This window comes from Petromyzon marinus, chromosome 23 (assembly GCF_048934315.1).
Source record: "Petromyzon marinus isolate PM22_M1 ecotype Great Lakes invasive population chromosome 23, UKy_Petmar_22M1.pri1.0, whole genome shotgun sequence".
In the NCBI taxonomy this organism is placed as follows: Eukaryota; Metazoa; Chordata; class Hyperoartia; order Petromyzontiformes; family Petromyzontidae; genus Petromyzon; species Petromyzon marinus.
The window spans coordinates 6,203,964-6,230,875 of NC_133689.1; the positions used below are offsets into that span (position 1 = coordinate 6,203,964).

The 26,912-nt window shown below is 48.8% G+C and overlaps 1 protein-coding gene across 3 annotated transcripts in view; it reads left to right on the plus strand.

The window, feature by feature from the left end:
- Positions 1 to 1,707: 1,707 nt before the first annotated feature.
- LOC116945231 (serine/threonine-protein kinase Sgk1-A-like) overlaps positions 1,708 to 26,912 on the plus strand; it is a 34,024-nt gene continuing 8,819 nt past the window's right edge. Inside the window, exons 1-9 of one of the 3 annotated variants that reach the window (XM_076068984.1) lie at positions 1,708 to 1,734; positions 14,439 to 14,514; positions 18,689 to 18,764; positions 19,230 to 19,276; positions 20,087 to 20,144; positions 20,957 to 21,040; positions 22,111 to 22,242; positions 25,643 to 25,755; positions 26,786 to 26,822. In XM_076068984.1, coding sequence (XP_075925099.1) covers positions 14,504 to 14,514; positions 18,689 to 18,764; positions 19,230 to 19,276; positions 20,087 to 20,144; positions 20,957 to 21,040; positions 22,111 to 22,242; positions 25,643 to 25,755; positions 26,786 to 26,822 — 558 coding nt within the window. In that variant the 5' untranslated portion in view covers positions 1,708 to 1,734; positions 14,439 to 14,503. Of the gene's footprint in view, positions 1,735 to 11,300; positions 11,904 to 13,076; positions 13,309 to 14,438; positions 14,515 to 18,688; positions 18,765 to 19,229; positions 19,277 to 20,086; positions 20,145 to 20,956; positions 21,041 to 22,110; positions 22,243 to 25,642; positions 25,756 to 26,785; positions 26,823 to 26,912 lie in introns of those variants that run through there. The other 2 variants (XM_032959538.2, XM_032959540.2) reach the window with 2 other exon arrangements.

The window sequence follows — 26,912 nt, forward strand, 5'->3', positions numbered from 1 at the left end:
ATAGGAGTACTATTGTACACACGTGCGGTCAAAGAGTGCTATTGTCTGTACAAAATGAACGTTCATTATCGGTCAATGTGGATTACTAACTGAACAGCTCTTTGTCCATTCACTGCTCGATGAATGCCTCCCCGTGCCCTACGTGTTGGTTATGGGGATTGTTTGACCATACTTCACCATTCTGGTGAGTGCAGGTTGGAGTGGCGGGGGTGGGGTGGGGGCAGGACCGGTTCCGATATCAATCGCCATCGATGTTAGCCGTGCTCCGGCATCCAACTCAGGTTTGCAGGGTTCCTGGCGCATTACGTTAAACTAATAAGCCACCACTCCATCATGGAATGTTCTTAAATCTATAAGTAAAACTAATTTTTATTAGTATCTATTTCATCCATAGGAATAACTACTGTTGACTTTTCCACAAATCGGTATATATTTTATTAACCCCGGAAGGATAATGGGCTGAGTCAACCCCCCATTGCCTACTAATAATAATAATCATCATAATAATTTACGGCCACACTTTTAATACCGTTGGGTAGACCAAGATGACCTGAAGAAAAACGAAAGACAGGTACAAGCCCTCTATCTTGGACCCGTGGGGTTTTTATTTCGCTATACTTCACCTTGGCTGAATGATCATTCTTTTGGGCTGTTCAAGTGGCGAGGGAGCGTGTGGAAGACGAGCAGGGGGGGGGGGGGTCACAGTGCAGTGTGCTAACCAATGCCCCACCGCTCCAGCCCATTGTTCTAAGAAGTAACTGCACTGCGTGTATATATAGACAAACAATGCTGCGAGGGGACTGCTGTTTCGTCTGCGTCTCCCGTCTCACGGGATGTGGGCGTAAATCCCCCAGATGCTGAAGGGCGCCACCCCCACTCCTCTCCGTTTCCCCCCTCGGGCGCCGGCAGCGAACAGGACGGAGCCAGCCGTGGTCAGACTCCAACAGCAAAATCAATTATTAAAATCGAAACAAACCCAAGCAACTGACGAGAAGCCTCCCCGAGTAATTAGCTTTGCCCTCTGCCTGCCTGTCTCCCCAACCAGCCTGGTTTGTTGGGCTGAAAATGAGCCAATTTATAGCATGCCCAAAGTTATGAGCGAGTTCCTTTCTGCTTATATATTTTTTTTACGGGTACAAAGTTAAGCGAATTATACGCCTACAAAACGTTGCACAATACACTCGGATTGTCTTGCGCATGAAAGCAATATGTTCAGGAGCTGAATGTCAATGTACGAGATCTGCTTTGCCCTGAAAGGGCTTCAAGAGCGAGAGGAGTTTGCGCAGGTTTGCTGTTTCTCTGTTTAAAGAACAGAGGCTACAGTGGTTTCCAATTTAGTCAATATTCGCGGGATGCATGGCCACAATATCACAACCGTGGCTTGTCTCTAACGCATCTCTGTGCAATTTCCCAAGTGTCCCTGCGGGTTCACTACGTGGTCCATAGTTTGTTTGGTTTTTTTTAGCCGCGATCGCACTGATTTTTTTCGCGTAACGCGTTGCCAAAGGGCACCCCGCACTGCCTCTCAAAGCTTCTCGCGAGGCGTGCGGGTTAATAGGCAACGCGGATCTGACCACGGCGCGTTTTATGACCCCGCGGGTAACGCCGTGCCAGGGTTCGTCGCACGGCTCGAGCGCACAGACCCTTCGATCGCCGCGCGGCAGAGACGGCGACGGAGACTTCGGCGCCTCCGATGCAGGCGGACGCGGCACCTCGAGCGCTCACCCCTCGCAGGTACGCGAGCTCGCTCACCCTTAACGACATCACCACCACCCGCTCCCCACCCCACGCCGCCAGCTCACCCATACCGCGACTGAGAGTTCGTCCCGTGGCTTCGACCGCCACGGAGAAACTGCGACACGGACCACGCGTTGCTGTTCGTCGGTGTTTGTACTGCGGCGAAGGCAGAGGTCGGACCGCCGTCGTGGTTAGCGGGTAACCCGGTGGACCGAGTTCGGGTCCACCGTCGTTGGTCAAAGTGGCGAGTGACATCTGGACTGCTCCTGACCCCGACACCCCCCGCTTCCCCACCCCCCTTCCTCCTCCACCCTCCACCCCCCTCGCCACTTCACCTGTACTGACAGCACACAAGGTGTAACTACCGTGTGGATCAAGGTGACCTTCGGACGAACGAGACGTAAGCCCTTTCCTCTCCCCTCTGCCGACGACGCGCTGCCTCGCCGTCGGGTAAATGCGGCCCATTGTTTCGGCACGGCGTGTTCCGGTACGATTCGCGTGTAAGACGAGACATGAGGCCACACCGCATTTGTATTTCGATTGAAGAGAGTCTGCCCCGTTACACTTACCGATGCTCTCGCCTCTCCGACGCGTTTCCATCGTTGTACCGCGTGCCGCTGTTCGGCACGAGGTCCGACGTTCCGCTTCACGTGCCGGGAGCTTCAGTTGCTGAGTAAGGTTCGGCTCCTGAAAAAGCGCCGGGCACCGTGGAGCGAAACGTCGGACGTCACTGCCAACGCGGACACGCACCATCGGAGAGCTGTACGTAACAAAGGTGAACGCATACCTACAGCGGTGGTTTTAGAAGCTTATTGCGCTGCGTACAATTCTGATCTTTTAACCGTGTTTGTAAATTAAGACAAAAAATCTGTGCGTTCGAAGCTGCGGTTGCGGAAAACATCAACCGATGGGAAAGTTTTTTGTTTGTTCTGCAAATGAACGCTGCCGACAAATTCACACGAGAGCTGAGCTCTTGTTAATAGCTGATCCCCAGCGAGACGTCGTAGAACAAAATTGTATAAAAGTTTTGCTTGCTTCTCAACTTTCCTCATCCTCCTCCGGTTCTGCTGAAGAAAAAAAAACAAATCAATCGGCACATTTGCCCCCACGTGACTACTTGATTTGATTGGCTCTGTCGGGTGGTGGAGGGTTATTGTAGAAAAAAAAACTAAATCGGGATTATACATAGCGATCATCGCCCCATTTATTGTAAAAAAAAATAGGCAGGAACCACCTGGACTACACCAAGTGAGGCTTTCCTGGGCAATCAAGGGCAATAAAATGTACCACTCAACACTGAGCTAGAACTCGCGAAGAATTCTCTACACTATAGGGGAACCCAGAGGGCATTGCTTGTCAAAGCAGGCGGCCTGCTCATTGCTTCGACAACAAAGCGATGGTTTCACGTTTACGGCTCCTTGTTAACGCGCTTCCTGATCCAAATTCCCAATGTCAGCATGGGAATTTATCGCAGGCTTCGTGTTGACCCTACGCCGTACGTTAGCTATTCCTAAAGCCGTACGTTAGCTATTCCTAAACAGTGTGAGTCCCAATTATTAGAAACCAATATTTGAGATGTATTGAAGCATATATGACCTTTACAGTTGGATATGAGAATTAAAAAAAAACCCGAGAGCTGGACAGCCCAGTGCAACAACTGAGCCTCGCCACGAAACGTAAAGTGAATGACAGACTTGGCCAGTTCTCACCAGAGCCTCTGTGCCATTAATTAAGCTTGCATGGTGAACTTCTTTCACACCGTACTTATCCGGCCGCGCTAATCGGAGGTGCGGGGGATGGACGGTAAACTAAACACAAAAAGCAGTTCTAAAGAAATGAGTTTCGATATATAGAGAGACAAAAACAAATGTGTTGTACAGGGTGATCAAGATGTCTCGTGACCCCCCCCCCCCCCCCCCATTAAATTTTCTACAACGTCACAATTTTTTTTAAAGTAAGGTTTATTTAAAACATTCACATCGGCAGACGGTACACGCGAGCATGTACTATAACCCGTTGCGTCAGAGGAGGAGTGGAATTTAACCGAAGCTGTTTTCCACTTCGCAATACGGAGGCTGCGCCACTGTGTGGAAATTCTCATAGCGCCGGGGTTCGATCATTCATTAGCACCCGTGAAGTAGCGTCGAGTGATGAGAGGTAGCGCGCGCGTAAAGAGCCGTCTCTCAGCGTTTAATCACTCCCAGGACTTGATTTAAAAACTCGATATTGTCGGCGCCAGGCTTTGCCATAAAAAAAATATATATATTTTACGAGGCATGGCTTATCTATCAGAATCAGAATCAGAAAGGGTTTTATTCGCCATGAAAGTTCACACAGACACGGAATTTACTTTGGCAGGATGGTGCATACATTCAACATATAGAAATCTAAAATCTTAAATAAGTGGTAAACAAGTCTTACTATAATAAGTGTTCAAAGTCTTACTAACACCAAGGGGCTAAAGTATATAAAATTGAATAAATATAGAATATAAAATAGCTATAAGATACAATCTTAAAATAAATAAAAAATACAAATAGGGTAACATAGTGTAAATATGGCAAGGTGTCATTTTGTAGATAAAATGTTAAAGTCAGTGTAAGTCCTAGGCCTTGTTTAAGCGGCCAGCAGCGGATGGGAAGAAACTGTTTTTGTGGCGTGAGGTTTTGGTCCTAATGGACCTTAGCCTTCTGCCGGAGGGGAGTAGATGAAACAGAGAGTGTCCAATCCTATGGCATTGTAACCCAGTATCCATACAATGCATGTGAGGACACGATAACTGTCGTGATGATTAGCTGCGATGAATGTGGCTGGTTGCCCAAAAAAATGATTCCCAGAACAGCATTCCTTCTGGACTGCTCCGGCTGAAAATAAGCACGACTGCTTACTCATGAATACATTACGTGTAGAATGTTTACAATTTTGATGCAGCATTATAAAACGTGCTCAGATTTGCGTGGGTTTTCTCCGGGTAATTATTCCATTTATCCCAAAGACTATACACAGACATTGTCGTTTGCAACAAGTAACCTTGAAAATGAATATCTCGGCTCAGTGAGGTTTCCCTTGTGGTGCATTCATTGTTGATGCTGACTTTGAGGTCCTAAACAGGAATTCATTTCGGCCACCCAAACCTCCCAGCGCCTCCCCCCCCCCCAACTCCCATCCCACCACATCCCACCACGCCATTCCCCTCACCCCTTCCTATCGATTACAAACTACTCGTGAGAAAACAGAAGCCATGTAGGCAAGCGATAGAGGCGCAGCGAGATGAGAGTGGAGAGATACAGACTACGATGGAGACGCAGTTGAAATGAGACAGGTGTGGACAGATTAAGTTAGTTGAACGAGAGATCGTGGAACGATATAGACGAGAAAGATGGATTGCCTTCCGCACGCTAGTTAGCTTGTTATAATGATTAGGATCTGAAATCGAGCTGATATTTGGTTCGCCTCTATTTTTTAATGAGTCTGAGGTCGCTTGAGTTTCTTGGGGCCCTATGCTTGTGATTAGTTTGCTCATGCCTCGCGCCGCCACTGGTTATATTCACATATATATTAATCAGAACGCAATAGATTTTTTTACTTGGAATGTATATGAGTGAATACGTGTATATATTTTTTTTTGTTTTAATGGGTTTCTTAAACAAAGTGTATTAAATATAACTGCTCACATGTCAGTTCAATCCAAAAGACAGTACATTCATAAACTTTCCCAGAGGCCCCAATGTAAAGTGAAATCTCTCAGCTACAAGTCAGCCCATCTCTCAGCTCTCGCTTCAACTTGTAGTTCCAACAGAGAGGGTCCTTGCCTCTACACATCTGGCAGTTCACAGGAATGTGACTGCGGTCACCAGAGCCAGATCATCCCCACAACACCCTCGCCAGAGTCGTTTAGTTTAATTTTAGTTCAACATTTTCTCTTTGCCATCCGCACTTCCGTCTCAGCTTCGGCGCGTTACAAATCTTGGATTGATCGATTGGTGACATAAAAAAAACGTACTAAACTATTTTTATTTTACCAGGTAAGGCCCACTGAAGCGACCTGGCCACAAATGATAATGCAGCTGATCATGTCAAAATGTATAGCAGCCAAATACTCTAAACGCGTGACGTTGATTCTAAATGTGGAGGAAAAACCCAGAAAGGACCCGGAGAAAAATCCACGCGACCACCACGAGAGAGACACGCAAACTCCAACAATACAGCCGACGTCAGGTCGGGATTGAACCCAGGACCTTCTGTATACCAGGCGAGGTAGTTAACATCTCGCCACCGTGGCGCCCACATTGATCCCACACTGCCCCCTGCACCGCCGATGAGCGGGCAATATCCCCGGCGGCCACCGAGCCCCCACAGAGGTGATCGAATGGATTAATATCCTCGATATCCACACAGACATAGCATTGCAAAATGTCGCCTTGCAGTATGGAAGAAGCAGGTCACCAGTATTGGTTGAAACAAGGCTGGCCATGGGCGGAGTTGGCGGGGGGGGGGGGGGGGCACGGGGGGGGGCAATGCTCCCACCCCCGAAACCGAACATCTTTATTAATTTATTTTCAGTTTACAATTAAGATGTAAATAATTATTAATAACATGCACCCGCGATTCCTAATGTGAGGGACAAAGCGAACCGCTGCCCCCGCCCCCCCCCCCAAAATATAGAAGTCGAACTTCGCCTATGACGCATGGCTCTGCTGATGAGACACGAAATGCCGAAACCGACCCAGATTTTTTGTTTGTGTTGAATAAACCAACGCTGCTGAAATCACACGCTCCCAGAAGGCGGTGTGTGTGGCTGTGTGATGTGTTAAAAAAAAAAAACACGTTTGCGTGGAGTGGCAGACACGTGATGGAATTGCGACTCTTCTGCTTATTTATTTTGTGCTGAAGTAGGATCATTGCCCGAAATGTCAGCCTATTATAAATTATCTGCTACGAAGCGGTGTTAATGATGGGTGCGGTGAGTGGGGGTTGGTATTTGTCAGTGAATTTCCAAGCATACATGCCTGGCATGGTGATTATATTTTACTCGTACGTTTTTTTTAATTTGCGGCATCTTCTCTCCTGCAAAAAGGGAAAATCATTGTTTAGCGACGAGTGTTTATTCAAAACGCAACACATGTTGGTCAAACACGCAGTGGGGTTTATTTGTGGAATGTTCCGGTATGATCGCGTGGGAGGGAGGGAGGGAGGCAGGGAGCTGTAGAGGGAGAGCGGGTGCTTACGTGCGTACATAGAATGAATGTGTGTGCAGATGAGCGTGCAGACTCACAGAGTCTGTGATCTTAACCAACATCTACCGCCCATGTCAAATCCCCTTCCATACAAAGTAAATAATAATACACGCTATAATAATGTCCTTTATCTAGATAACCCTTACTGAGTCTCAAGACTCTTTCGCCCTCAAGAGGGCCCTGCATTGGGGATGTTTGGCCAATTCCGTGATCGTTTAAGTGTAAAAAAAAATGAACGTGCCTTCCTTCTGCAAGCATCTGCGTTGGCGGCCCTGAACCGGCCAGTGGTGGAGAGTCCACTTTTCCATGGCGGTGAGCAGTCTCTTCCATAGGGCAAACCTCTGCCGACTTCCCACAAGCGGCGTCCATGACTCGACCCGCGAATGTGGGCTTGTCTTCAACACATATTTTTTTTCAATTCTGAGTCAAAAGCTCCAACCAACCACCCAGGCAGAGCCATTATTATGGTTATTACCTCGAGTGTAATAGCCGTAATAATGCCCGGCGTCTGATTTACAGTGGACGTTAAAGACTCGCCCACGTCATTCGCTAGAGTAGGCCATTGTGTTCTGGAGGTGGTCAGGGTCCAAATTTGCCAAATTATAAAATTGCCCGCTAATGACTCAATTGGCAGTGTAACACACAGCAGCAGCATTCATCATGCCCCTCTACTGCCCCCCAAGTCACTCTTGCAAACCAGAATCATCCTGACCTCGTGATTTCTCACCTGGTGAAACAAAATCAACTTGAAACTTGATATGGGACCTTGAGTCTGACCAGGACGCCCACCCTCTCTTTGGTAGACTCGGCTTAAAATAAGCTAAGTTGACTCAGATGAGGCCAACAGACTAATGCTCTACAAAATCTACTTATAGCCTGCTGTGACATTTTTTTCCCCTACAAATCTCAAGCAATTGATGGGGGAGGGGGAGGTGCGGGCGGTCATTGAGGCCTACGTCTAAAGTTCACTTCAGCCTTTTCATTCGTAACATTCTACACCTGTCAAACGGATATGCGCACACGCAGCCGTCAGCGAGATAGAGAAGAGAGAGGTCACGGTTTTGAAATAGACTTTACCACGTCTTTGGTGACATCACAGGCAATGTACACACAGTGATGAACACACCGACTGCCATTGTTGTGGGCGCCTTGGGGGGGGGGGGGGGTTGGGGAGGCCTTGGTTATGAGTTCACAAATGGAATCAACAACGAAAAGTTGTTGGGCAAACTATTGTTTTTCCTTCACGCAATCCAGGGACTTGTGTATTTAACGATGAGTCAATGGGTCAGTTACGTGACCATTTGCATTAGCCAACTGTTAACCCGGTTGAACTCTCGCGCACGTAACACGTACATGAGAAATACATGTTTGACGCCATATAACAAAATGTATGCTCAAAAGTTAAACATTTGAGGATGGTTTCCATTGATTGGCAGTTGCCAGTAAAGTTAGGAGCACGAAAAATAAATTACTCTTTGGTTTTATTCGGTAAAGTCACGTAGGTAAAAAAATAAAACAACAAAAATCACGACGTTTCGGCCACAACACAAGCGGCCTTCATCAGGTGATTTTTGTTGTTTTATTTTTTACCTACGTGACTTTACCGAATAGAACCAAAGAGTATGGATCCTTGCAGTCACGAAAGCTTTAAATCTAGAAAAATAAAATGTTATCAATTTAACAGGCTGTGTTTAACCAACAAGGCTAAACGATCATCTTCACCTAAGAACACAGACCTATGGACTACTGTATTGAGTAGGGAAACACCATTTATTTTTTGAGTATGATGTACTTCATTGGTTTACCGCAGTCGGAATAATAGATTTACTTTCTCGGTAAAATTAGCCAGGAAATAGTATAAATAGGTTTGACTTGATATTTTCTTAATTAATTAAGCCTCTTGTACGTGATGTGCATGCCAAGGATTTGTGTAACTGCTGTCGTTGAGACAGACTCGGTCACAGCTTTTGAAATGGCAACAATAGGTATGGATGAACACGGGAAACAGCTTCTGTGGTATCGCGAGGGCCTACAGCATTAGGGTGATCATTCCGTTGATGATGGAGTTTATCAGGAACAATTGATATAATTTAACTCAGGAACAAATGATAATTTCACTCAGGAACAATTGATAAAATTTAACTCAGGAACAAATTATAATTTCACTCAAGAACAATTGATACAATTTAACTCAGGAACAAATTATAATTTCACTCAAGAACAATTGATATTATTTAGCTCAGAAACAGTTGATAATTTCACTCAGGAAAAAAATGATAATTTCACTCAGGAACAATTGATAATTATTTTACTCAATGTAAAGCAACGTTCTTCACTCATTTTCATGGGGAGAGGTGGGGGGGGCGATTTTCGCCAATAAGACATCATCAGTGTGAGGGCTGCCACACCAAGTGAAACCATGAGAGTTTGACAGCCTACGATGATGATGGGGGGCTCCTTGTGTCTTGTCGGGGGGGGGGGGGGGGCGCACCATCAGGGGGCCGCACTAAAGGCCACCAGAGGCCGCCAGTAGCACGTGGGCCTTGCAATGAAGACAACTTCTGTGAACTATCATTGTGGCAGTGGCACTGTGGACGAGGGCGCTAGCAGTGTGAGTTATATTCCCAAAACCACGTGCTGACATTCTGAACCAGTCCTAAAGGCTCTCCATTCGCCGATCCACACTGACCAGAATGGTGAAGTATGGTCAAACTACCCTCACTTACCGAACTTGGGGCGTGGGGGACGTTGTTCATCTCGAAGTGGATTTTACAGATGGCTGGGAATTACAATCATCGTTCTTATTTACACTGGTAGAGTTTATGCGTACGCTCGTGTCCACTGAAAAGATTGACACTTATCTACAAGTGTTCATTGGTGAACCGTGTAACAAAACCCAGTGTAGCGCGCGGTCTCCAACAGCAAGGCAATCTCCCTGCTCTCGCTCGATGCTCTGATGAAAGGCCGTTACCCGAAACGTCAGGCAATATGCGTCATTATATATTAATTTGTCTGTTGTGAGGCAGTGCTCATGACGAATGTGATTCAAGTATGTTTGCGTGTGTGTGTCAACACTTGACCAAAGAAGAAAGGTGCGTCCTTGCAATAACTTGTTCACGGAAGAGCCTCCGTTAGAAGGGAGCTCTGGAAATCCCCCCCCCCTCTCTCTCGCGAAGGTATTCGGCCTACTCTTCCATACCGGCCAGACGTCTTGGAAGAAATGTGAGTACCCACGCTTTACCCCACCACACACGCACCCCCCTTTCAGTTTGTTTTGTTCCAAATGCGTGGACAGTGGAAGCGGGTGGCGGGGGGTGGGGGAGAAAGAGACGGAGAGACACGTGAGCGATTGGCAACCATCGCTTCAACTTCCGATGCCGGCAAGGAGAGACGGAATGGAACCCGGCGCCTCTCCGCACTGCGTTGCATTGCGAGCGCTGGTTGGGGCAGCAGGCGTTGTGCTTCCCGAGCGCTCGAGAAGCCGGATTTATCGGGGGTTGGTTGGTTGGGGGGGGGGGCGCATCACAGAAAAGGGGCCTGTCGGCAACGACGATGGTTATTTAACGGGAACAACGGGCCGGTGATTCAGGAGGCTTATCGCGGTCAACGTGGCACGCGGAAAAAAAGGGGCCGTTCACTGCGCAACGTGGTGTTCTGCTCACGCTGAAGGCTGCGAACGGGAGCGAGTGGGTTGGGGTGGTTGGGTCCAGGGAGGGGAGGTGATGGAAAAGGGCTGCGTGCGATGGAGGAGCGGTAGTTGTAGTGGTTAGCGCAAGCCCGCCCACCCCCACCCCCAATTGAACCCGGCGGACCGAGTTCGATTCCCGCTCTCGGCCACCAACACCAGCGGGCGATTATGTGAACCGGGCCCTGGGCATTCCCCTTAGGTCGACTCAGCCTTTAAATGAGCGCCTGGTGCGGTGTGTAAACATCGTCACTACTGGGGAGACAAAGGCGGCCGGGCGAGGTGCTGGCCAACGCAACCCCGCTCGTGTACCGTTCAGGCCTTCATAGATGCTCGCGAACAGCATTTGCCCCAATATTCTGTTAAATGCTATACGGGGGAGGGATGGGAGGGAGGATTGGGAGGAGAGGGAGGGAGGAGAGGGTGGGATGGGAGGGAGGAGAAGGGGGGGAGGAGAAGGGGGGGAGGGATGCCTTTGATGCGGGAGGGAACGGAGGAGAGAGAGAGAGGTTAGAATGGGAGGGGAGTGGGGGAGGTAATGTGCGAGCGAGAGAACGGTAGATGTTGCGTGTCGGAACAGTCCACCGGCCCCACCCCCTCTCGACCGCTTGACGTCAGCTCTGGTGGAAAGCACCACCACCCATCCTCCTCCCCCCATCTCTCTCTCTCTCTCCGTGCTCATGGTGTAAGCCGCGCAGCCTCCCCTCGGCTCATTCATTGACGGATCGCTTCTTGGCACGACGGCTGCGCTGCTTGCCTCGCTCCTGCTGCACCAGACGCGCAAGACAACAACGGGGGAACCTCGCTGCCGTCTCGCATAGCAAGCGGCTTGATTCTTTTTCATAGTGTTTTTTTTACTTTACTGCAGCGCAGATATAAATACATCCATCCCCTCCGCTAGAAGAAACACCATTCACGTGACTCAAAAGTTGCGTCGTTAATGTAATTCGTGCCCATCATCGGATATTATTAATAGACGATACTGCAGGCGACTCAACAGCGCTGCCTGCGAAATTTGAGAGCTCAAACGCGTGCCGACCGCCTCGCGAGTTTACCTAAGCCGAGTTGACAGCGATTTGACGGGCTCGACACCTACGCCACAATCAACAAGAACCCGACGCAGAAGGACCCGCGTAGAAAAGACTCCACGAAGCTGCTCGCCACAAAGACGATGACGATCGAAAAGGAGAGCGGAGAAGGGTTGAGCTACTCCAAGATGCGAGGACTCTTTACCGTTATGACAGGTCAGTGCGTTGGCCATCTCTCATCTCTCTCTCATCTCTCTCTCATCTCTCTCTCATCTCTCTTTCTCTTCACGGACGTACACAGATAAAAGATCGCACCCCCTCCCGACCGTGTAGCCTGTAAGAGACTTTCGGGGCAAGTGCTGTTCGCGAGAAGCAAGCGCCTGTGAGTGGGGGGAGGGGGGTGGGTAGCCAGCACCACGCCCGGCCGCCTTTGTCTTCCACAGTGGCGATGTTTACAACACCGCACCTTATGGGTGTGTTGCTCCCCGTGAGCGGGAATGGAACTCGGGGGCGTAGCGCAGCGCAGCGCTCACCGCTGCGCTTTGCCAGATGCCGAGCATACTTCAGCACGCTGGGTTCACGATGTACCGGGGGTTATCATCGCTCGCCACCGATGAGAGCCGTGGCCACCTGCGATCGAAACCTGGGGGTTGTCGTCGTTGATGCGCGTAGCCCGTGCGCGTAAGATAAATGTAAACAATATATAGCGATCTCTCTCTGAATTGTTACACATGGTCAGTATGCCTAAGCATAATAACACGAATGGTATTTGCGCATAATTGTAATCGGTGATGAGCAATTAGCAGCCCCGTCAAGAGATTGTGTCACGCATACAATATATACACGCGCGTGTATATTCTAAGTGTCCTGCGCGCACACGTGTGTATCGTATGCATTAACGTGCTCCACTAGTATGCTACCAACACACACCGTGGCATCATATACGAATGCCTTGAATGTGCCACGTTGTACATTCTGTATCACGCGCCACAGAAGCGTTACACACTTGGCTTTAGCATAGCAAGACTGCGGGTGCTGGGGTGACAGCTCTTACATGGAATACGGTGAAGCCGGTCAGCCGACCGGCACGTTTCCAACATTGTGCAATAGAGTGAGTGTCGCATTGCCAACTCGGCAGCGCGATCGTACGGTGGTTGGTGGTGGTGATGGTGGTGGCGTCATATGGAGTAGATGGAGGGAGGTAGTCGTGGAAAATGATTGTAAGGGGTGGGTGGAGTGTGGGAGAGAATCAAATAAAGGAATGATCGCTCCGTTAGACCGCGCCACGGCTCTAACGCGAGGACTGTCCACTTCATCCGCTGCGCTGTCTGCCTTGTCCCTCCGTGTCTGGAGGAGGAGGTGGAGGAGGAGGAGGCTGGTGGGTGAACGTGTATTTATTTACTTTCGTTTGCGAGCTCTCCAAAACCCGTTTCATACAGCCTCGGCTGAGAGGAATGCGAAGAGAACAGAGTTGGGCGAGACTATTCAAATCTAGAAATGAGACTATGCCTGGCAGGCGCCGGGTTACCCGAGCAGAGACAGGGGCTTCGACCGTGGAGCGTTTTACTGAAGGAGGCATCGCGAGCTTGTGTCGGGAGCTAAGGTGCCCAAGTCGTCATCTGTGAGTGTCACAAACGGAGCGTCGGCGTAGCGGTTAAGCGCTGCTGTTGCTGCTGCTGCTGCTCCGAAATCCGCCGAGCTGAGTTCGATTCCGGCCAACGCCGCCGGTGACGATCATCCACAGCTGTCAACTCCCCGTACGGTTTACCTCCCGCATTCTTGTTACAGAGAAATTGAGTTTTCAGGTCCATACGGCGCACAGCCGTTTCAATACGGGCGAACAAAAAAAAATGTTGTCTATTTGTTTGTGTCACTCCCTTGTGGTGGGACTTCGTAGGATGAACGTTGAGAATTATAAGGGGCACGGGGTGACCAATAAGGTCTGAATTGGTCTCTAATAAGGTAGGGGCACTGATAAGTGGTTAACAGGTTTGGTTATCTGACTCGGTCCTGGTGCCTCCTGAGGTCAACTCAGCCTCAAATGAGTACAGATAGCCACTCGGAGCGTGGTGCTGGCCACCCACCCCCTCGTGGGCTCTGCCGTCCTTCGTAGGTGCTCATTAACAGCACTTGCCCAAACAGTCTATTAACGCTAAATGTGGGACCTTTGTCTTTGTAGTTCAACACAGGACATAAACGTGTCACATCGTGAATCAGTGGTTGTGTGTACTGTCGAAGTAAGTCGAACTGTAGGTCACGTGTGGAAGAGTAGGCCAACTATCCTTCAGAGGGGCTCTCTAGAGGTCATCGTGGAGGCCCTTCCGCTAGCAGTGGTGTGGATAAGCAATTGCATGGCTGCGCGTTTACCATTTCACTGCGCGGTACTAATCTATCATGCTCTATACATCCAAATTGCATTTGAATTGTATTGCTTTACTTACCTAAATGTAATATGCGCTGGTTGTGACTGTGATGGACTGTCATACATTGATTATATCATGTTCATATACACTGTCTTGTACATCATCTCATCCGCAGTGCACCGATGCATTTCCTAAATGCGTACGTCTGTTATGAGGGTTGGCTTCACCTAAAATGTACTAACTTGGTGCCTGTGAATGTCCCGTGATCTAATCAGGTAATTTCCCAATTACCTAGGTCTTTCCAAATCAAACCATTGTATATCTCCTTAAAATAATAATAGTAACATACCGCCTCCCCCCCCCCTCTCTGTTCTCTTTCATCCCACAGCCTTTGTTAAGCAGCGCAGAAGTGGAATAAACGATCTCGTACAGAAGGTGGTGCCCTCCAGCCCAATGTGTGATCCGTGAGTCTCACGGACGCTGGTCCTCCACACGCACCCTTTGACCTTTTACCACGGCCACACCCTGCAGCTCCTACAGCACGTGGCAACGCTGCGGACGTGGCCAAATGGTCCAAATGTTAAAGACGCGCAAGGCCAGCTTAGGTTCTGAGATCCTATGAGATTGGGCATGGCATTTCGGGCGATTTAGCCGTAGGCTGCGCTAAAGGCTACGGTGTTAGGGGCAGAGCAAATGTTAAGAGTTGAGGCTGACTGTGGTGAGATCTAACGTTAGGGTGAGGCTGAGTGATAGGATTAAATGAAAAGGTTAGTATTTGAATAATGCAGTGCAGTGCAATACTTGTCGAAGTTGGATCACGAGTGTTGTTTATTTTTCCATTACAGCTGCACTCCTCGCTAATACGTGTGCAGTGTTCATTGGGAGATGGTTAGCAACTATTCAAGTGCACAACAAACATTGAGATTCATGAGCGATTTTTTGCCGTGCGTGTAGCATGTACGGCGCACGTATCACTCCTGCCAATGTAGGAAATTGGACAATCATCGAATGTAATTATTTGTACGCAGACCTTATAATCGGTTTTGTGGCTGTTTGCAGCTCGGGTTTTATATTTCAAACCATCAAGTGACACGTGATATGTGGTAGAGAGATGGATGGAGCTCAGCAGATGAACCGAATTCCCAAAGTCAAACTCTGGTTGCTCATGCCACTTAGCTGTTAGGGGGCGGGCAGGCATCATTAACCAATAATTCTGAGTTACATAACAACTCTAAAACTAAACATTTTTGTATTTTCACCAGGTAAGGCCCACTGAGCTATGTAGCTCTTTTTCAGAAGCGACCTGGCCACAAATGATAGCTCAACGAATTGACTCATCATGTGGAAATGTATAGCAGCCAAACACCTGAAACACATGCTGATGCTAAATGTGGATGGGAAAAACCAGAGGAACCGAAGAAAAATCCACGCGATCACAGTGGGGAGAGCACGCAAACTCCAAATATACAACAGGCGTCAGGGTCGGGTTCGAACCCACGACCTCCTGTATGCCAGGCGAGGTAGTTAACATCTCACCACCGTGGCGCCCCCAACTGGACCGTCAGGTGCACCTAATGCTACGGTATCATCCTCGCTATGCTACCGCTACGCTACCGTAGCGAGGATGATACCGTAGCCATTGGATCTTGATTTGAAGCTTTCGTGACCTGCAGGAACCTATATCCTTTGGTTCCTTCGGTAAAATCACGTAGGCAGCAAAATATAATAAAATAAGAAATAATACATCACGACGTTTTGTGTTTTTTTTCGTCTGAGGACGACCGCTTGTGTTGCGATCGAAACGTCGCAATATATTATTTTTTTTATTTTATTCTCCTACCTTCGTAACTTTACCGAAAGAACCCGAAGAGTACGTAGCCACTGGATTCGCAAACAAACCCTCGGTGTCGCTGCGTGCGCTACGCGGGAAGCTGATGCACAATCTCGAGAGAGAGAGAGAGCAGGAAAAGCAATTGCAGTTGAGATAACAGACCCACATTTGGCACGACCTGGCGATCGGGTGATCGTGTGTGCGCAAGTGATACAGCGTTTGTGCCCACCCCCCCTTGATAAAGTTTGAATTGATTGACTGTCGTAGAAGCTTGCCACACTGGCACGGTCCCACCCGTGGCGCTGGTTTTATTAAGTGCAGATTAAAAATGCAAACGTTTTCACCCGTGGTGTTTCACGTGCGAAGAACAATTTGTTGAGCCCAAACTCTGACGCGCGCTAAGCAGTAAACATTTTGGAGCTGTGTGCCAATTCGGGGTGAAGTTACCCGCAGCCCTCCGTCAGCTCCACCAGCCACAGCCCGCGAGAAGTGCGATGCAATGCCACGATTCAAATGTCGCGAGTTGATTCGGTACCCAATTCCTTTTCTCTTTGTTGTTACATTGTGAATGGTAGCACAACGGGGCCTCGCAAGCAACCCATAGGAAGAACAACAAAAAAACCACGCAGATTCATTCGCACGTGATTCAGTACATCTACTAACTGCTACACTGCGATATTAATATTCACCACGAATTGACCGATGGGTGCATCGGTCTCACGGCTTTGCGACGGAGAAGGCGACTTGTGAAGTGTAACGCGGCCGTGACTAAGGTGCCGGTGAAACATCGCCCGCGGCCCCTCAACATTTAGAGTTTGCGAAGTTTCCAGAGTTTGGCGTGAGCGCCGGCTTGGATGAATAATTATAAGCGCCAACTTCCGTAGCGGCATTTTTTGGTTTTGACTATTTTTTCTCATTGCGCTGTTTTGGTTCGTTGCTGTCGAGTTCAAACTTGGGCACCGTATACATTTTGGCGGGAACAGCGTGAAAGCGCGACGGGAGGGTTTTCTTTTCCCGCCCTCTCCCCCCGCGGTGAAAAAAAAACAAACCGCAGAGTTCCTCAACGCCCAACGAGGCAAGTTAAAATAAAAAAACACACACCCCGACCGTCGCGTTCACAGAACGGCATCGGGAGGGCGACGGAACATTCAAATAAAGCAACGCCGTTAACGTCCATATCCAGTTGGTCCCTCTCTATCTGTCTCCACGCACACCGCACGCAAATGCTGGAATGACGCGAGTCTTACCGGCTACCCCCACCACCCCTCACCACACAAACACACACAAGCTGTGCCTCAAAAAGCCAACCCAACAACATTTCGTGGATAAAAGTGTGTAGCTTCAACGGGGGGAAGTGTGTAATGACAGGCGACGTTTTGGGCAGTGGCCCTTCTCCATATCACACAGCGAGGGAGACTTGCACGTTACACTGTGGAGCCTGATAAATGAAATTAATGTTTCCTCATAGACAGTCCCTTCCAGATTATTGGCCTACATTCTATGGCTTAGGGTTAGCAACCAGTGCAAATTAAAATTCGTTAAGTAAATGTAGTGTTGTGAAATTAGTTTCTGGTCTGTATCTCCACAGCTTTTTTTTTTTCAAAGAAAAGGGTCACTCTGTCTGCCTATTAGCCATCCACTGACGTTAAGTCGCACTGTTTGTTGAGGATTGCAAACTCTGGGGCCCGTTTCGACATTCTGTGCCTCATCAGCAGTCAGGCTTGCGAAAACACACACTTCTAGTTTCCCACGTATTGCTAGTGAGAGCATTCCCTGCACATAATAGGACCCTGTTTGTGCAAAAAAACAATCATAGGGATTTGGGTAATGAAAATACTTATTTAATTTGTTAGTATATTCACATTGTCCACTGCACACTCATCAAGTTATCATCAGCATGACCGGCAGAGCCACCTATCATTCAAGCATGCGTACACTGTACTCCAAACTGCACGGCGTGGAATCCTCTGTGTATGAAATACACTTCCCGATCTATTGCGGAACAAGTTTTTGCATAAGGAGGCAATTGTACAGAGCCGTGCCGCTCAAATGTAACTATGAATCACGTAAACGTCCCCGTTGTCAAAGTTTGCGGTAGTCACAAATAACCGCAGTTACGTACCAACCAGCGAGAGAGCCCCCCACGGTCATATCTGATTTTTTTGTAACTTTTTTTTTAGTTTTAGTTTTTTTCCGCCGCCTCGTTGGAAAAAAAAACCTCTTCAGCCGCTGCCGTTCGCGCATTAAATCGCCGCGAGGGGGAGAGAGAACTTTGATTCGCACTCCCCACTCTGCTCAGCCCTTTAGATTTGGTGGTGGTAGGGGGGGGGGGGAAACCCCTCCAGATCTAATACAGAGGCTCTCTTGGGTCGTCGCAATAGGCCCGGTGGGGCGCTGGTGATGGTGGAGGGGGATAAGATATCGGGGTGCCCTCGTGCGAACGGGGCCATGCCAGGGACTCGTGCCCACAGCGGCTGTGGCCGGCCACCCACGCCAGCCGCCAGACATTCTTGGCTGCAGAGGCAGCGGCAATTGCAGTCCGTGTGCGAAGACAGCTTGGTAATGGGACGACGTGGCGGGAGTGGTGTGGAGGGGGGGGTAGTGCCAGATACCGTAGTCACCAGTGCAGGCGCGCAGAGGCTTTGCCACGTTTTGCTGCGAGCTGGGAAAGGTACTTCGGGTGACCCTTTTTTGTTTGTTTGTTGTTGTTAAAAATCGCTGTAGGGTTTTTTCTTCCGATTATGTTATTAAACTTTGCATGTGTTGGTCGTGTTTCGTTGTTTGTTGTTTGTTGTTGTTGTCATCAGCACGGACGTGCAAGTGTTCCTGGATTCTGGCGAACCAAGGACGAAATGCATCGAAAACTACATCGATAAGCCTGATGTACGTCGACTGAAATATTATTTCGTTGCAATGTACGCACGCCGTGGCGATGATGATTATGACGATTATGATGACACGGATGAAGGCCTCTTCCATCGCCGTGTGGTGCGGTGAATCACGTGCACTGTACCATTAAAAACTAGGAGTTCGATTCCCAGCAATGGTTACACATAATTATTGCCACGCTGTGTTAAATGCCACATTTAAAAATTAGTCCGTGACCAACATTGGAATGGAATGCATGGGCCTGTGAGGGTCCGTGGCGTTTCGACCTGTTCTATTTAATTAGCTTCAGACTGTCCACTGGCGCAAACTATTTATTTTAATGAGAAGCTTACACATATCTTTAAAACAGCCTGGTTTAAAAAAAAGAAAATCAGACATTCCATTTCTGTGGTCTCATTTGATTCTATTTCCAGTCTCGTGACCTCCATTCAACCCCAGCGATTTTTTTTGTTATTTCAGGAAATTTCAACAAGAGTTATCAACCTCGGTCCATCACACAACCCACAGTAAGAAACACACACTTGCACGCACACACACACACACGGCATCGTCATATAAGTGCATGCCAGCTATTGTATAAGCAATATGCACGGCCTCCACCCTGGCTCATGTCTGCAATCTCATATCTACATTTATTACAGCAAGCAGCCCTCTGTGTGATGGGATGGCACTCTCTGTCTCTCCTTTTCTGCTCATATGGTCTAAATTTCCCTTCCTTTATTGTTTGTACTTAAAACCCTCTCCCATCGTTAAAAAAAAACGTTTCTCTCTTTGGTGTAGGATTTGTAAAAACTCTTGTGTGTTTTTGGGTGTACATATTTGCAGTGTAATCTTTATTTTCATAATGCTGTATTGCGCAACGTCTAGAAATGTCTTCGCTACGTAACATCAAACAAAATATGCTTTGCATGCGGCTGTTACGGTACATACCGTGAGTACACGGATTAATAACAGAGGGTACATAATATTGCATGCTGTGCCAATCATATGCTGATACACGTTAAACAATAACAAAAAAATGTTTTACGTAAAATCGATTCACTTAAGGTTACACTCACCCGAAGTGTATAAACGTTCATTAAATGGCTGAACCGCATCTTTAAAAAAAACACAGAAATGCAGGACCCTCCTGAAACGGGATTCCTAAGACTCAGAGTGAACTTTCCTGGATTTAATAAATAAATGTATGGCTTGGCTTGCAAAAAAATACGCCCCGTCAGCTGCTTTGTTGAGTTTAAGAATTACGGTAAATTCCAACGGCAACTTAATAAAAAAAAATGCATCCCTCTTTCGTTCCTCCCCCCTCCCCCCCGCAGGGCAAAACCCACAGACTTCGACTTCCTGAAAATTATTGGCAAGGGAAGCTTTGGGAAAGTAAGTATGCCTGCACAGACCAACTGAAAATTTAAGCCGATCGGTGCAGTCTCGCTGCAGCAATCGTCGCAAGCGACAATGGTCAGAATCGGAATGTTGATTTGTACAGGAGGAATCCGATGAGCTACAAGGCTCTTTTTTCACAGACGTCCAGCAGTGTGGTGTTGTCCACGTGCGCGCGATTGCCGTTCAACGCGGCGCGCTATGCAACAATGAGTAAATAAAGTTACAGTCGGTGGCCTTCAACGCAGAGCCGAGTTGCTCACTTCTCGGGACTGTGTTTTATTCTTGCGAATTGGCTGGGTGGGGATCACATGGTAATGACACATGGCCGACTCGTGATAAATAAGTGGCATTAATCTGTCGTTGTGAATGTGATTAACGTGCACTCGGGAGTTATTTTGCTTATAACTTCACATATTTGCCTTATCTTCTTGTCTAAAATACCTGCGTGGATGTTTTTGCTCATAGGCCCAACAGGCACCTTTTCTTGCCTAGTCAACTGCCTGTCTTGCCTGTGCTCAGGCAAGAGGTGAATGGGAGCGGGGGACAGGAACTGGGCCTCCCATTGTCTATTTACTGAGCTTGACGGCTAATTACCATGCAACTAAGTTGCAAAACAGAAGCAACAAAGTTGCACTGTCAAACATGCGATGTTGTCCAACAACGTCGCGTGCAAGAGAACTCCACGGCCAGCTCCACACGGCAAACCGTTGGCATATTCTGAGCAACATCGTTTTCGCACGGAGGGCGCGCGCGGCTGCGTTTGTGTGTCTAGTGGGGTTTATGTTCCGCTCTGCGTTCTCCACCAGGTGCTGTTAGCCAAGCTCAAGACTGATGAGAAGTTTTACGCTGTCAAGGTGCTCCAGAAGAAAGCCATTCTCAAAAAGAAAGAGGTAAATAGCCTGAGCTCACCCGCCACTGAAATGGCGCAGCCCCGTAGCAGAATGTCTATCATGTAAAATGACAAAGCAGCAACCGGACATTATAGCGTATGACAACATCGCCGTGAATCTACCCAATTTTGTCAAGCACCGGACCGAGCCTGGTTGTCGCTGTAATTGGGGAGGATACTTTCGAAATAGCAGGCGTCCTAGGCTTGGGCTACGAGTAGGCCAGGAGATGGCAGAGCTTGCAGTGGTGCAACTCCTTCCTATGTGGGCCGGTTGTCTCAGTCTTCACCGGTCTCCGCCCACAAGCCAAACACTTGAGACTCTCACGGACAATTAACGGTCATCATTAGAATCGCTCAGTTTACCACAAGAGAACTCTTGCAAACTTGCCGTCGAGCCCATCTCGACATTGACACCATCGGCCTCTGGCAAAAAGCCCATGCCAGCGCGGCTCGCTCGGCAAAACCGGCACCTGTCCAGCGCCACCACAGCGTCTCTGCAAACACCAAGTGTGGAGCGGTGCCTTTTTGGGGCGATGGACGTGCCGGCAGGGCAACGGCCTCTGCCCCAACACCCTCCACCCCGTAACCCAAGTGGCGTCTTCTCGGTCAGGCCCACCACGCACCACCGCGGGCATCGTTAACCCTGCAGGTGTCCCGCGGCGCGTCGTGCATTGGCGAAAGGTGGAGAGATCAGAAATGGGCCCGACTCATGGACTCGCCCGGCAGCGCCTCACGCTTGGATTACGAGCGGCCGCAACGACTGTCGTGACGATCCCACTGGATGCATTGTCGTCGTTGTTGTCGATGATGATGTATACATGAATGTTGAACTTGTATCGCACCGTACGTAGCCAACCGTGCTAATTGGAGGTGCGCAGGAAGGACAACAAACAAAAAGCAGTTCTAAGGAAATTAGTTTTCAATTTTGATTTCAAAATGCACAGCTCCAGTGGATTCCTAATAACTGCAGTGGCTTCCGAATAATAATAATGTCGCTGGGTCATTAGCATTCCCACGTTTTACCATAACAGCATCGTCTCTCTCTTTCATTCTCTCGCTTGCCTTGTCCAGCAAAAGCACATCATGGCGGAGAGGAATGTACTCCTCAAGAATGTGAAGCATCCCTTTCTCGTGGGCCTGCACTACTCCTTCCAGACGGCAGACAAGCTCTACTTTGTCCTTGACTACATCAACGGCGGAGAGGTGAGAACGTCCACCTGTGCACCGTGCATTGTAGTGCATCACAAATGGAAAGGATACCTCAAACCTCCAGCAGGCGTCAAGGTCGGGATCGACCTCACGACCTCCTGTGTACCGAATGAGGTAGTTAACATTTTGCTACCGCGAGATAGTTGAATATTGAACTTCTTTTGCACCGTACGTAGCAGCCCGCGATAATCGGAGGTACGGGGGTCACATGAATTGTTTAAAACTTGGAAAAGATTACCGATTCTGGTGGCATGTCACCGTGAGTGTGACAATCGATTTCAAAATCGACGCGTCTCTGCGATCATTACGCCCGAGCTAGCGTGTCCTCGTGTGGGTTAGCTGTCGAAGGCAGGAAAGGAGAGTAGCATGGGAGGGAAAGGTTTGGGGGGCTGGGCAGTGGGTGGGGGTGACGGAAGGGGGGGGGGCTCTCTGCCGGAGAGGGAGAGGCAGAGACGGACGGAGGGAGAGGGAAGACGACGGAGAGGATAAGCGGCCGAGCTCGCGAGACAGAATGGCGACCGCATTCCAGCGGCGTCCTCTTCCTGCCATTGTTTGTCCGCCCGCGGTTGCGTGCTGGCGCGGCCGCCCCTCTTTCCTGCGCCTTTCACCCCCTACCACCACCATCCCCCCCCCCCCCCCACTGGCGCGTGCTATCTCAGGAAGGACGCGAGAGAGGCAGGAGGACACGCCGGACCGGGTCACGCCGATTTTAACTCTCCGCTCTCGCCAAACGAATCCGACAACAATTACAGACGCGCAGTTGGTGCAAGAGTTGCGTTCTTCATCGTAAAGCGGGCCTCTTAGTCGGGGTGGGGCGGGGGGGGGGGCGGGGGAAGCGCTGGATCAACGCACCTCGGCTTGGCAGGGGCACATGCGTACCGTGTCAACCCTTTACGGTGTACACCCCGTATTCGTGCACGGGGGAATTGAGTTTTCCCGGTCCGTACGGCGTACAGCCGTTTGAATACGAGCAAAAAGAATGTGTCTATTTCTTTGTGTTTCTCTCCCTTGCGATGGGGGCTTTGTAGGATGAACGTTGAGATTTATAAGGGGCACGGGGTGACCAATAAGGTCTGAATTGGTTCTGTCATAAGGTAGGGGCACTCATGAGGGGTTGAAAGGTTTGCAGATGCTGCAGCTGTCTCTTACAGGTTTACCGTCATTGTTAAGTTCAAAAGTTGCCACCACAACGTACACACCTGTTACGTTGTGCATACACACAACACGTACTGTACACCCGGCTTATATTTATTTAGCAAGTGATGCGGATTGACGTCAGCGCACAGCGAAGGCTCGACTGCCCGAGGTCATGGGGACAGATTTGGAAATCGTTTTGGATGATAGATCCTCAAATGGCTGAGGGCCAGGATAACGGCTCGCATTACTTCACCGTGCTGTGTGTGACTCTCAAACATGGGGACCTTGAATTGCAGTCCCGTACCATTGGCTCTGGGAGCAGCGTCACATCACCGAGCACACTCGGCCAAAATATCTTCACGTCGATTTGGAATCCTCATTCATTAATTACACACACGCATGAATACTCGGCAAGACATTGCAATACGCACATGTGCACACTTACATCCATTCAACTTGCGTGCTTGGTTATGACGGACACATTCGCCCAGTGTTCTACTCCAGGAGCCCATAGATGAGCTAAATTCATTGCATTTTGTGAACCAGATTAGGTGTCGAACAAATGTCCTCTTGGCACCATCTCCCCCGTGCACCACACACTCACTAGGCATGAACCCACAACCAACCACTCTTCTATTCATATTTCTTTGGGTCTTTCGGTAAAGTCACGTAGATAGGTTCAAAGAAAAGAACCAAAAAACTAGTACTTTTTTGTTATTTAGTAGTAGTTTTTTTGTTATTTTCTTTGAGCCCTATCTACGTGACTTTACCGAAAGACCCAAATAATATAAATTCCTGCATCATCCACACTCGTGCAATGCCCGGCGTTGCTACCACAACCATGTTAAGATTGTAACACGAAGTCTCACGGAGAGAAACATCTCAAAAGGCATGCAGAAAGCGGCCATCTGGAATGCTTTTCCTCTCGACAGCTATGCACTTTTAAATCTAGATCCAGAAACTAATTTCTTTACAGCCGCTTTTGGCGTTTAGTATTTTTTGCCCTGCCCCCGCACCTCAAGTGATCACGGTTGGCTACGCATGGTGCGAAAGTTGTTCCCCCAATACACACATACGTACAAGGGATTCCAAAGCCAGCCGTGAAAAAAATTGAAATTCTACGCGATAACAGCCCACATGCATCCCCTCGGGGATCCGTCCTATTTTCGGTCACGGAGACACCGCGCCACTTTTCCAAGAATAATTACGCAAAGGAACATTTTGCCACGCATGAGCTCAGGCTCTCCGTGCGCTTGTAGCGACGGGAGTTGCTCATCGCGGCATCGAAGCGGCCTCGATGCCACGATGAATCATCGGCACAGTTTGGTGGCGTGGGCGTTTTTTTACTCGCCGCCACCGCGTGCGCAACGTCTCCCCTTGATTAAATGAAGTCGGCCCACGCTCTGCCATGCGCAGGTGTTACGCACACGGGGTACGGTATCCCCATCTCCTGTTGGCCACGGTGGCTAGGAGATGTTAACTACCTCGCCTGGTATACAGGAGGTCGTGGGTTCGATCCCGACCCTGACGCCTGCTGTATATTTGGAGTTTGCGTGTCTCTCTCTCTCTCTCTCCCACCATGGTCGCTTGGATTTTTCTCCGGATCCTCCGGTTTCTCCCCTCACATTTAGAAACATGCCTTTAGAGTATTTGGCTGCTATAAATTTTCACACGGTAAGCCACTTCATGGAGCTATCATTTGTGGCCAGGTCGCTTGTGAAAAAGAGCTTTATAGCTCAGTGGGCCTTACCTGATAAAATAAAATAAAATGTCTAGTTTTCCTCTGGTGCTGTTGTTAATTCACAATGCCTGTGAATGTCAATTATGCCAGGGACATCCTGAGCCTCAATGCTCTTTTTCATGAGGATCCTGCAATAAATGGGATGTTTTGGCCAATCCGATGTTTGGTATGTGGGGGAAAACCGCAGATGCCAGAGAAATGCCATACATTCGAGGGTAGTAACACTTCGAAGCTCTGCTATTTTCTGGCCACATCACAGCTCAACCCTACAATACCTGGTATAGCCAGGCAAATACTAACTAGGCTCAAAAGCTGCTTGGCTTCCAGGATCGGATGTGATTGGGTGCAGTCAGGTTCATTTATTTGAAGATCACAAAATGCCAGGTGATGGAAAACCGCGTCGACGACTGCCCAAATTGCGTTGGGGCGAAACTTAAGTTGACGATCGCTGTGACGTTACTGCGATGGCTGCGGTGCCGGTTATTCACGTGGCTCTTGATTTCTTTGTCGTCCCAGCTCTTCTTCCACTTGCAGCGCGAGCACGTGTTCCTGGAGCCACGTGCCCGCTTCTACGCGGCCGAGATCGCAAGCGCCGTCGGCTACCTGCACTCGCTCAACATCGTCTACAGGTGAGATCACCCAAGTTCACAGTGGAATATCCCACGATGCTCCGGGCGCAGGTGATGGGATCATTCCATTTTTAGTGTATGGTAGGGGTGGCGATTTGCAGTTTATCTTCTTTGGTTCTTTCGGTAAAGTCACGTAGAATGAGAATAAAATAATAAATTGATAAAATAAAATAACACAATAATATTCTCACGACGTTTCGGCCACAACACAAGTGGCCTTCATCAGGTGAAGGGACGAGACTGTCTGGTAGGACAGCGCTGGAGTCCTTGCAGTCACGAAAGCTTTAAATCGAAAACCTCCAGCGCTGTCCTCCAGACAGTCTCGTCCCTTCACCCGATGAAGGCCGCTTGTGTTGTGGCCGAAACGTCGTGAGCATATTATTGTGTTATTTTATTTTATCAATTTATTATTTTATTCTCATTCTACGTGACTTTACCGAAAGAACCAAAGAAGATGAATCATTGCAGTCACGAAAGCTTTAAATCGAAATTTGCAGTTTCCTGAATGCGTATTGAGTGCAGGGCTTGTGTTGGGTGGCTTTGCAAATGCCAGAGTTTGGTCCCTGTGCCAGTAAACATGTCTTTCCACACCAACCAGACCCGTGTAATTTATATAAGACCTAATTGCCACCCAGTTGGCTGGGCGGTAGAGCGAGCAGCTGCTCGCAATCGGAAGGTTGCAAGTTCAAATCCTGGTTTGGGGGTTGACTCAACCCATCGTTCTGTCCGTGTCTATAACATAAGTACCGTTTTGTGGGGAAGTCATCAGTGGTTCCCATGGATAGATTCGCTTACCTACAATAGAAATGTGGAATTGACACGAATGGTTCAGGGCTGTAAGCAGGAGATGACGAACTGCTACCAGTGCTCATTTGAGGATAGAACCACTTCGACTGAAGCAAATTGCATCACATGCAATCCCGAAGGCTATTTGTAGCGATGCGGCTTCTGGTTTTAAACGATCTCAATCCGTTTGGGGAAACCCTTGTGTGACTAAATGCGCCACTTCTGTTTGACCTTCCCCCATCAGAGACCTAAAGCCCGAAAATATTCTTCTCGACTTCGAGGTAATTCTAGCATTTTATTTATACCCACAAGACACAAGTGTGTGCACAAAAGACAAAGATCCCCCCCCCCCCCCCCCGTGTCGCCTTAAC